We start from the raw sequence: 17,053 nt of genomic DNA, 5'->3' as shown, positions 1-17,053 counted from the left end.
GAAAGGGCTGATCCTGTTTCCATGAGCTGTCACCGAGCCTGCCTTCTGCCTCTCCTCAGTGTGGCTGGAGAATAAATGCCAGCTCTGAGACCCTGTTCCTGTCTTAAATACTTTGTCTTTTTGTATTCGAAAAAAAGGGGAATTGTGTTGCCTGAGGATTCAGAAAGCAAAGTCAGCCACAATCTATAGAGCTCAGGCAGTGGTGGTACATACCTTTAATCCCAGGACTCAGGATTAAAAGGTGGATGGATCTCTGTTAGTTCAAGACCACACTCACTACACGAAATTGATCCAGTCCTAAAAGAAACAACTCGCACAAAGGTGATCTCAGCATCTGGGATCACACGCCTTCAATCCCAGCACTAGGGAGGTAGAGACAGGAGGATATGGCTAGGTGGAGAAAGGAATATTTGGAGGAGAAGACAGAATCTGAGATCTTTTGCCTCTGAGGATTGTTGGAGACAGGATTGCCATTTCATATGGGTACAGGTGAGATCCACTGGCATGGCTGCTTTGTTTCTCTGATCTTCAGCTTGAAACTTGAATACCAGTATCTGTCTCTGGGTCTTTATTTTTCATGCTATAGAATCCCAGAAGTACATCCCTGGAACAAAAGTGATCTTCACTGGAATTCACAAGGGAGGAAGGGCATACCTAATAATTTATCTTTTTAAAAAAATTATTATGTATACAGTGTTCTGCCTGCATTATGCCTGCAGGCCACTAGAAGTGTCCATGTGGTTGCTGGGAATTGAGCTCTGGGACCTTTGGAAGAGCATCCAAGGCTCTTAACTACCTAGCCATCTCTCCACCCCCTCCCCAGTAGCTTGTCTTAAAAAGGCTGCTAATGAGTAATTCCACTGCCTTCTTTATTACAAAGCAAATGTCTCATGGCTTTTAATGTGTACTGTAATTTAATTCATACACCAAAATTCAGATCATGAATGGCTAACAATGTTTTTGTTGGACAGTCCTGCTTTACGTAAAACTGACTTGTATAGTAAAGTGGATATGATCTTTTTTAAAATAACAATTCCAGTTTCATACATACTATCACTGTTCTCTCTCAAGATAAGATAGGACCTAACTAGTAATGTTCTACTTCCCACAAAGATGGGGCTGTCACCTCAAACCTATCGAATGGTTTTGTGCTTTAATTTATGGAACTGAGCATATAAATATGTTTAAGCACTGAGAAAATTCTGTCACCATCTCAGGGATGAGAAGACTCACCTGTGTTTCAGTTTGTGTTCACTAGCCTATTACAGACAGCAGCTAAATGTCAGGGAGCAACTGTCTGTTCTTGAAGATGTCATTTTAATTAGAATCCCTTGTGTCAATGGATGCTGCCTTTTACCACTGAAAGGCACCTACTGTGGTTTGTGTATGATATGAAATAGAGTGTTTAGCGCTTCCTTGTAGTTGATCTATATGTTGAAATGCTTTTAGAAGCCAGTAACTTAGACCTTACTTTTTTTAACTCTTAATTATCGAAGACTAAGTTGTAACTCAGAATTGTCCTTAAACAACATTCAGAAACACAAAACTGGAACATCTATCTATGCAATTGGTAGTGGCACTTTTTGCCAACTTATTAGATGGAAAGATTAAAATAAAAGATAGTTTGTAAGTTATCAATAGTAAGAAGATAGTTAAAAGCAATCAAAGATCATGCTGGGAGCATGTTTTATTTATACTGTATCAGCAATAATATTGGGGTTTGAGTCCCATATGGCTTTGGCAATCTAAAGCAACCAAGTGCAGATTGAATGGTATAAAATGAGACAAAATACTGAAACTATTGGCTACCAATGGAGAATTATTTGCTAGAAAAACTGAAATCAATAGAAACATCCCTTTATTTGTGAAGTCGCTTAGGGGAAGCCTTGTGATTAGGATTAAACATAGAAGATAAGCTATTTCAACTATAAGATAAGCAGCCTATGCTGCTTGAAGTCATATTTTCCCCTAGGAAAAGTTCAGTTGCATTGTTGTATACTATACATTAATTTATCTAAAATAATTTATGTAGCTACTACTGGTTTGTTTGGGGGTTTGGATTTTTGTTTGTTTGTTTGTTTGTTTTGGGGTTGTTTTTTGGTTTTTCGAGACAGGGTTTCTCTGTGTAACAGCCCTGGCTATCCTGGAACTCACTCTGTAGACCAGGCTAGCCTCAAACTCACAGAGATCTGCCTGCTTATGCCTCCCAAGAGCTGGGATTAAAGACTGTTGTGCCACTAGGCCCATCGGGGTGTAATTTTTTTAGTTTTATGTATATGAATGAGTGTTTTGCCTGCATGCATGTACTATACCACATGTATGCAGTTCTGGTAGAGGTCAGAAGAGGGCATCAGATCTCCAAGAAGAGCAGTAACACAGAGTTGTAAGCTGCTCTGTGGGTTCTGAGAATAGAACCCAGATCCTCTCCAAGAGGCAGTGAGTACAATTGCTGAGCCATCTCTCCAGCCCCATGTTTGTTGCTTATTTTTAAGGGAAATAATGTTTGAAAAATGTGAAGTCTTTGATCCTTAAGTCCTGGCCTGACTTGTAGAATATTTTCTGTGCATCTGTCTTGTGTTGGGGGGGGGGGGTGTGTGCCTCCTATGGCACAGATGCTGGTGCAGAAATGCAGTTACTTTGTATCCCATGCTTCTTTTTAACACTCTGTGATTCTAAAATGAGTCTTGATTTCACACAAGAGCCAATGGTCAGAGAAGCTCACACAGGTTGCCTTTTACACTTGCCCTCTCACTGTCATCCTCTGAGGAAGACATGCTACCATAGGAGGCTTAGCTTTGTCATTTTCTAAGGCACTGTTTCCCATGTTGCATAGGACAGCCTTAAAGCAGAAAAATCACTGTTATTAGGGTTCGTTGAAATGCCAAAACTTGCAGTGATTTACTCTGAATTACAGCAGGTTATATTGCATCCAAGTGACATCTTTGTTCTTGAGCCTTCATACTCCAGTATGCTTTCTTTTTAAGATTTATTTTTATTATTTTTAACTATGTGTGTTTATTTGCCTGTGTGCATGTGCATGCCAGTGCCTGTGAAAGCCAGAGGAGCTAGAGTTACAGGTGGTTATGAGCCACCCTGTGTAGCTGCTGGGAACCAAGCCCAAGTCCTCGGCAAGGACAGCAAACACTTTAAATGCTGAGCCATCTCCCTTGGCCCTACTGTGCTTTATTGATTGAAGGAGAACAGAGGAATTACAGCCAGCAGACTCTTCGCGTGGATGTGTGTTTTATCTATGAGTGCCTATGCCATTGGTAAAATGCCGTATGGCATTGGTGGACCTCTTCTTGACCTGAAATGACATCCTCATGCCAGCACATTGCCACACACACCATTAGTACATTAGTTGACACGCGGCCAGAAAGAAGCAAGAGAGACGGCAAGACAGTGCACCTTCGGTCCACTTCATCTTAAGGAACTTGAGAATTTTACTCCTTAGTGTGTATTGCTATTTAACTGTTGTATATTGTTAGCTATGTCATTATACCATGACATAGCTAATTCTTATATTCTTAGATTTCTCACTTTTATCAAATTTAGAAACCAAAGCCATTAAAGTATCAAAAGGAAGCCAAATCAGATTTAATTGCATGGCAATGTAAACTTCTGGGAAATAGTTGTAAGTAGAGTTGACTTTTCAAAAGTATTTCATAGCCGATAATTCTTTTCAAGTTCAAAGTAAATAGATTTGAGGAATTTAGATTTTATCTGTCAAAGAAAAGTTCATGATGCATTAACCATTGATTTTTATGAAAAATTGTTCATTTCTTAGTCTATATGAAAACTAGGGACTTGGTCTATGTTTTTTTCAAGTGGCCAATATCTGATAAACCTTTTTTCTAAAAGTGGCATGTTGCAGTCATTACCTAGTCTAGGCTCAAACTTAGGATCCGCCTGCTTCAGCCTCCCAAGAAGGTGACATTATGTATGTACCAACATACCCTGCTTGGTCCACGTTTTGGTTGTTTGCTGTTATGTTGATCTCTTGAGTCAGGGAATCAGGGTGTAACCCAGAGTGATGTGTGTAGCCTCAAAGTCATTGTCCTTAACTCCTCATGTGTTGAGTTATAGACACTGGTATACTTGCGGTTTCGTTTTAAGACCTCTATAATAGTAGCCCCTTTGCCTGGTTTCCTAGAAGTCATTAAACTTGTATTAAGGAATTACTCCTGAGTTAATGTTTATAGCCTTTAAAACCTTTATGAGAGTCTTTGGTATATTTCTTTAAGATTAATTTAGCCAGGTGATGGTGGCCTTTAGTTTCAGCACTTGAGAGTCAGAGGCAGGTGGGTCTCTGTGAGTTCAAGGCCAGCCTGGTCTGCAGAGTGAGTTCCAAGACAGCCTGGAATACACAGAGAAACCATTGTGGGGTAGGGAGAGGAACAGGAAAAAAGATTAATTTAAATTTTAATGGTGTTTTTTTTTTTTTTCTTAAGGTATTATGAACTGGACCCTAACAAAAGTCTTTTAGATAATTTGAGGAGCAAAGTGATCATTGAATATCCAACTTTGCACGTGGTGTTGAAAGGATCTAGTAGTGGCATGCAGCTTCTTCACCAAGGTAATCATGTTTGTCTGTTCCCTTCCTAGAGAGACCAGCAGTTAAATGGATGCTTTTAAATGTGTTATATGTTTAAATGTGTTATACGGATGTCAAAGAATTTACAATGCACAGCAGCCAACACTGTAAAAAGTACCAAGTGAGCCAGTGCCATTTCCGCCCCACTGGAAAGTGACGCTCATGATGCTGCTTAGCTGGGTGGATCAAAGTGTCTTGCTCAAAAGGATGCTTTATTAGAATTGTCAAGATATAATTTCCTCTCTCCTGAAAACTATAGGTAAAGCTTTTTGTCGGGACCACTGGTCAGCTCTGTCCTGCCAGCTGACTCCCAAATAACCACACAGAGACTTAATATTAATTATAAATTAATTTTATATTATAATTATGTTGTTATTTTATTAATTATAATACTAATTATAAATGGTTGGACAATAGCTAGTTAGTAACAAGCTATCACAATTTAAATTAACCCTTATTTCTTATCTGTGATCTGCTATGTGGCAATACATTTTTTCAACAGGGCAAGTTCATCTTGTTTCTTTCCACATTTTCTTAAGACTACTGAGAGTCCTCCTTTTGTCCCAGCATTCTCTCTGCCCCAAAAATCCTGCCTGGCCATCCGCCAGTCAGCTCTTTATTAACCAATGAAAGTAATATATTTTTACAGTGAACAACAGAGTTATTCCACAACAGAAAACTCTAGTGATTCACGAAATGAGACATTGCTGTTTTTTTTAATTCTCCCTTCTAGCAAAGGATGCTGCCGGGGGACTGTGTTTAAAGTCTGGGCTGCATTTAGCTCAGCTTGCACACGGCTCTCTGGTTTCTTTCCTGCCACTTCTGTCTCTTTGCCATGTGAGAAGGTACTAGAACGTGGTAGTGGTGCTGTGTTCCAGCTGTTGGCCAGAGTAACCTGATTGTGTTGCATAACACAAGAGTCTGGGGCTTGGTTAAAGCCCAGTATTACTTCTAGATGACAGTTCAGCTGGGAAATGGTGCACACAGGCCGAACGGCCTTGCAGCAGACTGCACAGACTTCTGTGTGAGCCTGTATGTTTGGACAGCTTAGTCAGCATGTGTGGTTTACCTTCTGTTGCATGATGGGCAGTGGCCTGTTTGTAAGGTGTTTTCTCCATGTGTGCATATGTATGTCATTTTTTTCTTTCTTGGTAAAACTAATAAAATCTTCCAAGATATTTCCAGTGCCACATCTTGAAGCTAAGTTCTAATTAGCAGTTGTAGAATTTTTTAATAACAAGTTCTGAGTCTTCTATTTATTCTTTGTTTTTCACAATTTGAGGATATCCAATTTTCTCAAACTCAGTTTTTAGTAACACTTTTACTTTTTTAAAACTTTGTAAAAGCGCACTTTTTCTTCACCATGTTTAGCATAGTGTTAAGACTTGCAAAAGTTGGTCTCAGGGAAAGCTGCTGGGTGAGTTAGTAGCCAGGGCAAACATGGACTGTGTAAACAAACAGCACACAGCTCCTCTTTCACCTTGTTTAGGAATAACAGGTTCAGGCAGGGCTTCCTGGGATGAAGCCCTAAGAAAGGCTAATTCAGCCTGTACTGGAACCTCAAGTAGAATTTGTTGCTTTACTGTGGACTTATTTACAGGCACACACACAGTTGCCTCTTCTATGTAAATGGTTGTCTAGGAGTGCTGCATAGCACATCTGACAGAATTTGAGAATCCTAGGCTACCAGAGCAGTCACATCCTAAGTACACTCCCTCAACAGTAAGGGTGGCTCTGTGGGCATGCATTTCTTTTTCTTAGCACATCAGGGTGCTTGTCTCTTTGTACAGTCCTGTAGCATTGATATGCTGCAAGGTGGCTCTGTGATTGGAGGGGGGGGGTCTATAAAAACATCGCATTTTCTTTGGAAAGCATTGAAATGTTTGCTCTCTCCAAAGGTGTTTAAATAGAGTTCTTTTTTGGCAGCTGGGCCGGGGGTAGGGGGTGGGGGGTTCTGAAAAAATGTGGTTGTTACAGTGGTTGTAGACTGCCATCATTAAGTCCACCTTTGTTAATAGCCAGGGGGTATTTGCTTGTTTATTTGCCCTTCTCTTTTTAAGGAATGAAGAGGGTTAACTGTGCTAGGCAGGAAAAGAAAGTGCTGGTTACTTTCTCTCTCTCTCTCTCTCTCTCTCTCTCTCTCTCTCTCTCTCTCTCTCTCTCTCTACACACACACCACACACACACACACACTTCCTTTGTGGATCCTGTATGGCCCTGGAGAGTGCAGAGAGCTGTATGCACCGTTATGTGTCGGTCTCCCCCCCCCCCCCCCCCCCCTCCCCCTCCCTCCCTCCCTCTGTCTCTCTGTGTCTGTCTCTGCTCTGTCTTCTGAGGACAGAGCCTGTCATTATCAGTACCGTTACCTGGCAGAGCACCTTTCACATGTCAGCCTCTCATTGGGCACATCAACCCTCTCCCACATTCTTCCTCAACTTTCTTTGCTTTCTTTCCCTTTTGTCATGTAGGTGAGGCCTGGGCTCAGACACACAAAAGCACAGCTCCGCTGTGTGTGTGCCGTGTGTGTGCCATGACAGACCCCTTCAGAGGAAGCCAGGTTCTCCTGGAGTTTCTAAAACTCCCAAGATGGAGAATGCCTAAAGTGGCAACACTCTGCCACATAGGGAGGACTTAGCGAATGCTGCTCTGGTTGCCAGTACAACCGTAGATCTACATGAACCCCGGGCGGGGAACTCGACCGCTGGAATATGAGGCAGAGGTCCACGCTTATGTTTCTAGCCCTGAGCGTTCTCCTCCTTCGCTACCTCATGGAGACAAGCAGTATAAACTTGAAGCAAAATCATCTGTTTTATTGTTTTTAAAGATTTACTTGTATTTTGGTGTGTGCGTGTGCATACACTCATACTTACATGCGGTGCTCTCAAAGACCAAAAGGCGATGGCAGGTTCCCTAGGGCTGAAGTTGCAGGCAGTTGTAAGTCTCCTCCCGACACAGGTGGGTGTCGGGAACCACGCTTAGTTCTCTGAAGCAGCAGCCAGTGAGTGCCCTTAACCCCGAGGACGCTTCTCTGCAGCACAATGCGATTTTAGCTCTAACTTCTAAAGCGGTTCAGCGTGTTAGCTGCTGTTAGTGTCATCGTATATAAGAACCAAGTAATTGCAGTACTACATACTGTGGGACAGGCCCAGGGAAGGGAGCCTGGGTCTTGGTCATGGAGACTGACCCTCAGCATGACAGGAGCCTCAGACGCCTCCACTGTGGTCAGTTTCTGTCAGCCCACATGCATTCACATAAACTCACTCTTACCTTTAAGTTTAAAAAGTACACATATGTAAAAATATTTTCCAGCTGCGTGTGGGCAGGCTGTGTGATAATGGTGTCATGAATATAGGTCATAACTGAGCCCCAAGGTCCATTCTCAAGTCTTCCACAGTCGAGATTATAGCCTCACAAAATAGAATTGTCACTAAGTATCTTCTCTATTTACTATGTCCAGAATTGTGTGTCCTGGCTGGCAGGGACATGACACCGTTTTTGTGTCCCTGTGAGCAGTGCTGTTGCTATGCATCAGAAGGGAGGAGAGACGAAGAGAAAACAAAACAGGCTGAGCAGTATAAACATTTGACTGTATGTTTACATGGTTTTTTCCAGTGAAAAGTGAATCTACCCAGAAGCTTGGCAATGGAAATTGAGCACTTGCAGAAGAAGGTGGAAGTTCCCAGATGGTTGAGAAGATTGTGTGTGGATTGGGTGACTGGGGTACTCTCAGAGGGTGGTTGGAATGTGTTTGTCTAAAAGGAAATTAAACAATATAACTTTCTTTCAAAAAAAAGTGCATTTTGTCGCCTTTTGAATGAACTGATGTACAAAGGCTCCTTCCTCACTAGACTTCAGTATGCCTACTCTATATGCTGAAACAGTTTTATTGTTAGAGTGGCACAAGACCAAACCCAAGGGTCACCTGTGTCAGCCACAAAGATGGCCTCCTGCATGGTCGCACCTCACTGAAGAGAATGCCACACAGCGAAGCATCTAGCCAAGGAGAACTCTTCCAAGACTTGACCATCCTCATGTTTTGGTTATCCATAACCCCTCTTAAGACATCTCATACTTGAGACACTCCCAGTCGTAAGGGAAGGTGAAATAAACATGAGCCACCATGTGCTGCATTCAGTTAAAGAGACCTACAGCTCCACCTTGAGTTATTGATGACCTCGTCTCACCAGTTCTGTGCCGCACGCACTCCCAGTTGACTCTGGTTGCTGTACAGGACACAGTGATGACCAGCTTGGTGCTGTATTTTGATGCATCTAAAGAAAACACCCACTTGAGTATGTTGAAGAAGTGTGCAAGGTGTAGTTATGTGTGCACGTGGCTTGACTTATGAGCAGTCCACATACTGAAATTAAACTAATAATTTCATGTGCATTTGTGCAACCCTGAAACTTTAGTTGGACTATAAAAGAGTAAAGAATTACATCTGTATTGCATCTGTGTACTGAATGTTTTTCAAAAAGTAATGAAAAGGGGGGCCATGAATTTGAAAATAATCAAGAAAGAGTACATGGGAGGGAAGAGAGAAAGAAAACTTAAAAAGGTGGTAAATTGGACATTGGTGAAGACCATTCAGCTTGTAGGTAGAATAAGACTGAGGTAGATTGGGAGAATGCGAGTATCTGTAACTCAGGGTCGAAATCACAGTAGAAAACCAAGAGGCGGTAGTGCCCAGAGACCACTGGTCTCCGAGTGCTGCTGGAAGTTGGGTTCGTAGTTGATGAAGCCATTGAGAAATGTGCTCACACCCGAAGGGGCCCTTGGGATCTGACATGGCGAAGGATTCATAGGGAGTTATGTCTTTGCCAGTACCTCTGGAAAACAGCTGGGCTCGATTTCACGGGATTCAGATTTGACCCAAAGTAAGGTCTGTGTCACTGGAGCAGGCAGGAGGGGTCCTGGCATTGTTGGGAAAGTGGGGTAAAAGTACACGGGAGAACATGTGCTGTGGGGGAGAGAGAGCCCTAACAGTGAAGAAAAGGGTTAAGCTCTGTATAAAACTCAACAACAAAGAAAGAATTTATTCTGTGCTTTCCTCTGCCTCCCAGGAGGAGAGGGGAGCAGAGTTCACCTAAATATAACTGTCAGCTCACTTGACTAATATGCATGTTTATTCCCAAGCAATTTATAATAAACACATGTCTTAATGAATAGTCATGTTAGACTTAAAGGGGTGGAGTTGGAATGTTAGCTGAAAGCCTTAGAAGGCAGGAGGACCAAAGCCCACTCTCTTCTAATTGGCCCTTTCTCTCAGATGCTTGACAAATTCTGGAGTAAACACACTGAGACCAATGACAACTTCATCATTCTGCAGTAATCATAGGTTGCTTTTTAAAAAGGAAGAAACTCCACCTGGCCTTTGATTTTTTTTTTTTTTTTTAAACAATAGTTTCAAAGAGAAGATATGACATTGCATAATTGTTAATTTTGACATACAGGATTAATAGCATACATTACAACAGATAAAATTTGCAAGTGCAAGGACCTAAATTTGAACCCTAGAACCCACATTTACAAAAGAGAAAGAGACAGCAGCAGCTGCCAGGATGTTAGATAGGTGCAGACAGACGGACCACTGGGGCTTCCTAGCCAGCCAACATGGCCTGGCTTACTCCAGGAGTTCAAAGTCAATGAGAAACGATATCTCAAAATCAAGGTGGACAGCATCTAAGGAACAATACCCAATGCTGTCCTCTGGCTTGCACCCATGTGCGCATGTACACACATATCCTTTAGCCTTTGGCAAGCATGCTGTATGGTCCTACTTTTCCTATCATGTTCTTGGTGAATAAAGTCAAGGCTCCAGAGCCCTTTTCTCTGGTCATTCTTTGCCGTGATGTCTTACTTGGGAGCTCTAAAGTCACTTAAATATAATACCATCATCAGATGGAGGAGGAACCTGAGGGCCAGCCAGATGAGGATTATGCCCGCACCACTTAGAGGGAGTGAGCCAGCATTCAAGCCAAAACAAGCGGGGCTTCTTAGGTTACATCCTTAACTGTTAGGCTACATCCTCAGGTAGAATCTGTCTTAGTCAGAGGCTACCGGAATTCCTACTGTTTCAAGTTACTGTTGCTGGGTGGCTGAACAGTTCCACGGACGTTTGTTCTCTACACTTTGGCCAGTTATGATTTTCTGTGTTTACCACTTTCCACCGCACAAAGAAACTTTTCTGATGAGGTCTGACAGCTGCTCTAATCCATAAACTTGTTTTTAAAGAAAGGATCTCCTGTATCCTAGACTAGCATCAAATTCACTTTCTAGCCAAGGAAGACCTTGAGCTACCTGAGCCTCCTGCCTCCACCCCCAAGTGCTTAGACTGTAGACAACACGCTGTCACACCCAACTTAACCACATTATTTTTTAAGAGGGTTGTTCATAATTTGTTAGACCACTTTTGTCTTTTTCTCCCAGCATGCTTAGTAGCTATCGTTTACCTTTTTTTTTTTTTCATACTACTCCAAATCTTGCTAGTTTGGACATTAAAAACTTTAGTAATCTCTGGTAGCTGCTTGTGTTAATGCCAGTTTCTTTGATGGGCTCCAAAACGTTGGCATCTGGTCTTTTTCTTTGTCTCCTCTGAATTGCCCACAGCTGAACTAAATACACCTCAAAGCTGTTGCAGCTGACCTGAGGTGTCATGGCTATCCAAGCCTGCCTGGTCAGTGGGCCCACCTGGAATGGACACAGCACAGCATGCAGAAATAACTGTTGCTGACTGTTGTGTTGATGTATTGAACGTCAGAAGAACCGTGTGTTTAGCCTGCTGGTGAACCCAACTGTAATTGTTGGTCCACTCCTTTTAGACTGGCCAGGCATCAGGGGCCACGTTTGGTGGGAAATATTGCAGCTACATGGGAGATACTGTAATTGCATGGCCTTTTGGAATTCTTGGGAAAGGTTCAGAAGTAGAAACTGAACGGCTGAAGAAAGTCCTTGAAGACACCAGGGCAGACAAAAGATGGTCTTCCAAGATGTGTGAGTGTTCGTTTCATAGACTGGAGACAAATGATCACGCTCTGAAATACACCCCCCAGAAGAACGCCAACCAATATGGTTTTTCTTTTTCAAAGCAAGCTCCCCTGTCTCCCTCAGGATGTGCAGAGGCTATAACATGATGGCTCTGCGTTTTTATTTCAGAAAACTCAAGTTCCTCTTGGGTTTCTGTTTAGCATTCTAATTATTTTTTTTTCTCTTAGAAGAAACTGTCACAATCCACCTCTTGGTATCTTGATTTCTTTTGGCTCCTCAAGCACTGGTTCTGGTTTAAGTCCATATGGTGTAAATCTGCGGTGCAAAGGCCGTCCCTGAAGCCCAGTAGCTTCTTGTTTTCCTTGAGCCCTGTGGTCTCTCTATTGACTGGTGTTCTGTGTTCCTAAAGAACAGGAGAGTCCAGTCTGTGTTTTCAAGGATGGGGCCGGCTAACCAGATGCTGGGCTTCCAAAGCCTTCGCCAGTGTTAAGAGAGACAGCAGCCGTTTCCATGTTCCTGACAGATTGGAAGGTGTTTTTTAAGTTCTCTGCTTCAGAGCTCTCCCTGGAAGGGTCGGTCAGTTATTCAGCCAACATCCTGGGCCTCTGCAGCTGTTGCTGCTTAGAAGCCTCTAATAGTTTTTGCCACATTTGGACCCTCACAAACAGAACTTCTAAGCACTGGGAATAGAAAACTAGAGGTGGTAAAGAAAGCCAAGAGAGTGGGTGTCCAGTCTTCCAGGTAATGGACTCTATAAGGACGCTACTGTGTGGCTAGTCTGTGTGGACAGTCAAAGGGAAGGAGAGAGAAATCCCACGTGTTCTTTTCTTGCTTTCCTGGGTGACAAGAAGGACTTTGGGTTTGAGTTCACCCTTTCAATGGCAGTTCTTTCTACTGGCTAGCTTGTATCCTTAGCAGTGAAAGGGAAGCAAGTTCATTACCAAATCTTTTAGCCTATCAAAAAGTGCTATATTTGAAGTTCAATAACTTAGACCAAAAATACTACTTATACTATTCCATAATCTATCTCCTACATTGCCTTTTAACTCCAAAGAGCAATAGTGAGCCTGTGAAGCTTGGATTTCTGAATTACATCAAAGGGCGTAGCGAAGTCGGCTCTTTGCCTCTCAGCATGCAACCCACTCCTGGTAACAACTCTTTGGGCATGACTGGCCTCTCTGCTTATAACCACGAAGTTTCTGAGGGATTCCTGATCTAAACTCCTCAGTCCCTGCCTCTTCTGTTTAGTTCAGCACCATGCAAGTCACCTGAGCGTGGTGACCTACACAAACTATAGAAAGGTGGTGAGCATGGCCAGGCACAGACTGCCAGAAGGCTAAAGGTGGATGAACCTAGTTTACTGATATGAGGAGAGCTAGTCTTGTTGGTAACTGGGAAGAAGCCAGTTGGATCTGTGTTAAGCCATGCCATCCATCCCTGTGAAGTGTTCAGTAATACTAGCCAAAATACTGGTTGGGTTTTTTTTTTTTCTTTTTTCTTTTTTCTTTTTTTGGCTAGTTGGGTTTTTGTTGTTGTTGTTGTTGTTGTTTTGCCTGCAACTCTGTCAGAATTTAATAACCAGGAAACGAAATGTAGTAAATGATAGCCACTAGATTATAGGGTTTCTGAATAAAATAGAAGAACCTCAATATTCTAGACTACAACATTAGTAAGGATTAGATCGTCCTGCAAAAGAAACGTAACTCTGATTTACAGTTTCTGGATGTTGTACACATTGCTTCTGCTGTGTGCCACTGTGGTGATATCTTGCTTGTACAAATAAAGCCTGTGTGAAGGTCAGGGAATGGAGCTTGCCACTAGCTAGCCATCGAGGTCTGGAGGTCTGTACAGACAGACAAGAGAGCGAGTTCCTGTTTCTCCCTGCTTATATCCTGTTTCTGCCCAGCTATGGCCTCATTTCCTGTCTGTACAAAGAACCCAGATTCTGTTCTCAGCACCTACATGGTGGTTCACAATCATCTATAACTCCACCTCCAGGGTATCCAGCGCTCTCTTCTGAGCTCTGTGTGCTGCAGGCACATGTGAGATGCACATGCGTAAAGGCAAGCAATCCTGTGTGCCTCAGGGTGATTTTATTCATGAACAATTTTTATTTTAATAAATATCACCGTCATAATAGTTGCCAGAAAAAGAGAACTTTTACATCAAACTTGTAACTTTATGATTTATGTTGGAGGGAAAATTAAAGGTTAGAAAAACAAGTGTTTGCTTTTTGAAGGGACCGCCCAGTTGGCAATGAAGGCTAAGAGATTACACGTGAAATCTTAAAGTTGCAGGGGCCCTGGAGATTATATACTCACCCCCCACTCTCATCCGTCTTCAAGAGCAGAATTCTCCCAAGGCATGCCTCAGAGCAGGCAGCTAGCTTGTGCTTGACTATGTTCAAGGGTGGTTTGCTTACCTCCACCTGAGGCAATTCTAATAGTCAGAAAAGCCTCCCTTGCTGAGCCTTAATTAACATGAGTGCACACATGCTTACACACACACACACACAGCGAGAGAGAGAGAGACAGACAGAGAGAGACAGAGAGACAGAGAGAGAGAGAGTCTTGAAATACCTTTCCATTTAGTTCTGCTTCTGCCTCCTGACGCCCCTCTGTGTTTCAAGGCACTGACTTTTCCTAATACACCCCTAATTTCATCATAGCTGGTCACCATTTTCTCATCTTTCTTTTGATTGAATACTCAGTTGTCTGTACATTTACTTTGTGTCTACAATAACACTTAATACGCGTGCAGTACAGAATAAAGCAGAGCTATTCCAGCCTTTGTCCTGAACTTTGTGTTCTGTGAAGGCAACTTCCACTCCCCATGGCTGAGCACTGAGTGACAGCATCTGTCATTCTACCTTTCAGCCCCACTGCAGCTGTCCCTTGCGAGGGTTAGAGATCAAACTGTCTCCTGTGTGCTAGGCAGGCAACCTGCCATTGAGTTGTATCCCTTAGCCCGCCTGGTTTTTGTTTGTTCACTGTACCATTTACGCCATAGTCAAGTGACTGAGTGATTGAACTTCTTTCAGTTTATAATTCCTAATTTATCCATCTTGATTGGATCAGCCAATTCATGGAGTGATTGAACTTCTTTCAGTTTATAATTCCTAATTTATCCATCTTGATTCAATCAGCCAATTCATGGAACCCTGAATGACTGAGAGTGTCCCTAGAAACTTAATAAAAATAAAGATACATTCACAGGTAGTGAGCAAAGGAAATTGAAAACCTGGAACCTAGTCTGTACCCAAGAGATTGATGTAGATGGATAGTATAAAGAATTCAACGCAAGGCAATGGCAGATTAAGAGTTAGGACACAAGGGAGTTGGAGAGATGGTGCAATAGTTATGAGTATTGAGTGCTCTTCCAGAGGTCCTGAGTTCAAGTCCCAGCAACCACGTGGTGGTTCACAGCCATCTATAGTGGGATCTGATGCCCTCATCTGGCATAAAGTCATATATGCAGATAGAACACTCATAGACAAAATAAATAAATAAATAAATAAATAAATAAATAAATAAATAAATAAATAAATAATCCAATTGAAGGACCCTTGCCTAGTCAAGCCCCCTGGTTATGAGTTCACAGAGTGCATGCCTGTTAAATCCAATTCAACATGAAATTCTTACCACCTTGCACTGCTATCTTTGGCTCCACACCAGTTAAAGAAACTGACTTGGAAGTTAAATAGGACTGAGTTCAATTCTAAGCATTGTAATCACTGGCTAATACCTTCTCAAAAGCTTCCGAAAGCCTCGGCCCACCAATTGAATAATACAGTTCTAATCTCATGATTGTCACATAATAAAGCACTTGGCACATCAACACACAATATACCATAAGTGATAATGTGGTTCCCAGTCTATGGATACATAAAGTAACATAAAAACTGAGGATGAGCCAGGTGGTGGTGGTGGTGCACACCGTTGATCCCAGCATTTGGGAGGCAGAGGCAGGTGGATCTCTGAGTTTGAGGCCAGCCTGGGCTGTTACACAGAGAAAATCTGTCTGGGTTCAGGGGGGCGGGGGAGGGAGGACCTACGACCACCAACAACAAAAAACCCTCAAGATGAAATTAGCCCACAAGGGATAGGTGTGTCCATCACGGCACTGAACATTTGGGTTTGGACAGTTTGTACCCTGAAGAAATCCCTGAGTGAGGATGCTCTAAATTGGATCTCCATCTCACAATCTTAGGGCTTCCCAGGTTAAAGGGAGCCGGATTGTATGAAGTAACAAGGGGGGAGTTGAAACCAGATGTCTCCTTCACCACTATTAGCTAAACAGAGCAATCTAGAAGGCCGCTTTCTCTTCAGTGTCACCTACATAGGAGCGATGAGGCTAGCCTGCTGTGTGCAGGTCTGTGGAACTGCAGGACAGAAAGGAAAAGATTGCTCAGGTACGAAGTGCTCAGTGAGCTGTGTTTTTCCCAGGGCACATTCTCCTGGCCTCTGGCTTGCCATCCCAACAGAAGGCGTTCTTAACTCGAAGAAGCCAAAGCCTCTGGGTGCAAGCACAAGTCTCCAAGCATTGTGCTCCCAAGGCTGACTGGGCTCGCCAGGTTTGGGCAAGGCCTCGCCTGATCTGGGGATTATTGTTAGGCAAGAGGGCTTTAAAAATTAAATCCAATTAAAGGCAGGAAAGCATCAGGCTTCCTACCCTGTGAAATAGCTTCAGTTAACATCCCATATTTGCTTTGTTCTTAAGAATTTTTGGGTGTAGCACTTTCTTTGCTGCATCAATGGAAGAACAGTTGACATCTAGATATTTATCCATGGCCCAAACCATAAAGATGACTACCGGAAGCTCCCAGATTAATACTTCTGGTGATCCCAAGATTGGCACAACTCTGCATTCACTCTTGTCCCTTCAGCATCTGGTACTGCTGCACTGAGAAGGGAGTTCTGCCAGGCTACTCACGTGAGGGATTTTTGACTAATTAGTCACTCGTCGCTAGATAGTCAAAGGATTGTATGTCTGTCTGTGCCGTCTGTCATTTCATCTCCCTCCCACTGCCTCGGTCAGATCACAGAGCCCTGAAGTATTACTAGTTTTCCATTTCTCCCCTGCTCCCTCCTTTCTTTAATAACTCTGGGAGACAGGGAGGCACCTTGTAAAGTTAATTTCCTCCGAAGCTTTCAAAGCAAAGGCATCTCTCGGGCCAGACACCACCACCCCTCTCCACCCCTCAGCAAGGTCGCACACCCCTCCTCGAAGCCTTAGTCACTGGGCTGTGCCCGCCACCTACATCTGCCAGGCCGCAGCTCTGTCTCAGGGGCACAGTGAGTTGCCCTGTCCTGTGGTTCTTTGTTGTAGGGTGGGGTCCCTAGATGGGAAGAATCTCACTTGTCCCCCCCCCCAACCCCTTCCACATTTCACGTCCTAACGATGCCCCCCTTTCCCTGCACTGTCGTGTTGCTTTCAGGACTGGGGGCTGGCTGGCTGCCTGTACCAGGGATG

General features: G+C 43.1%; 1 protein-coding gene across 2 annotated transcripts in view; it reads left to right on the top strand.

Moving 5' to 3' along the window:
- The window catches only part of Znhit6 (zinc finger HIT-type containing 6), a 41,369-nt gene extending 32,324 nt beyond the window's left edge, over nt 1-9,045 (top strand). The window contains exons 9-10 of one of the 2 annotated variants that reach the window (XM_027395904.2): nt 4,452-4,576; nt 8,207-9,045. In XM_027395904.2, coding sequence (XP_027251705.1) covers nt 4,452-4,576; nt 8,207-8,247 — 166 coding nt within the window. In that variant the 3' untranslated portion in view covers nt 8,248-9,045. Of the gene's footprint in view, nt 1-4,451; nt 4,577-8,206 lie in introns of those variants that run through there. The other variant, XR_004771854.1, reaches the window with a different exon arrangement.
- Nucleotides 9,046-17,053: the final 8,008 nt, after the last annotated feature.

Source organism: Cricetulus griseus (assembly GCF_003668045.3).
Source record: "Cricetulus griseus strain 17A/GY chromosome 1 unlocalized genomic scaffold, alternate assembly CriGri-PICRH-1.0 chr1_0, whole genome shotgun sequence".
In the NCBI taxonomy this organism is placed as follows: Eukaryota; Metazoa; Chordata; class Mammalia; order Rodentia; family Cricetidae; genus Cricetulus; species Cricetulus griseus.
This window is presented reverse-complemented; position numbering and strand designations above follow the sequence as displayed.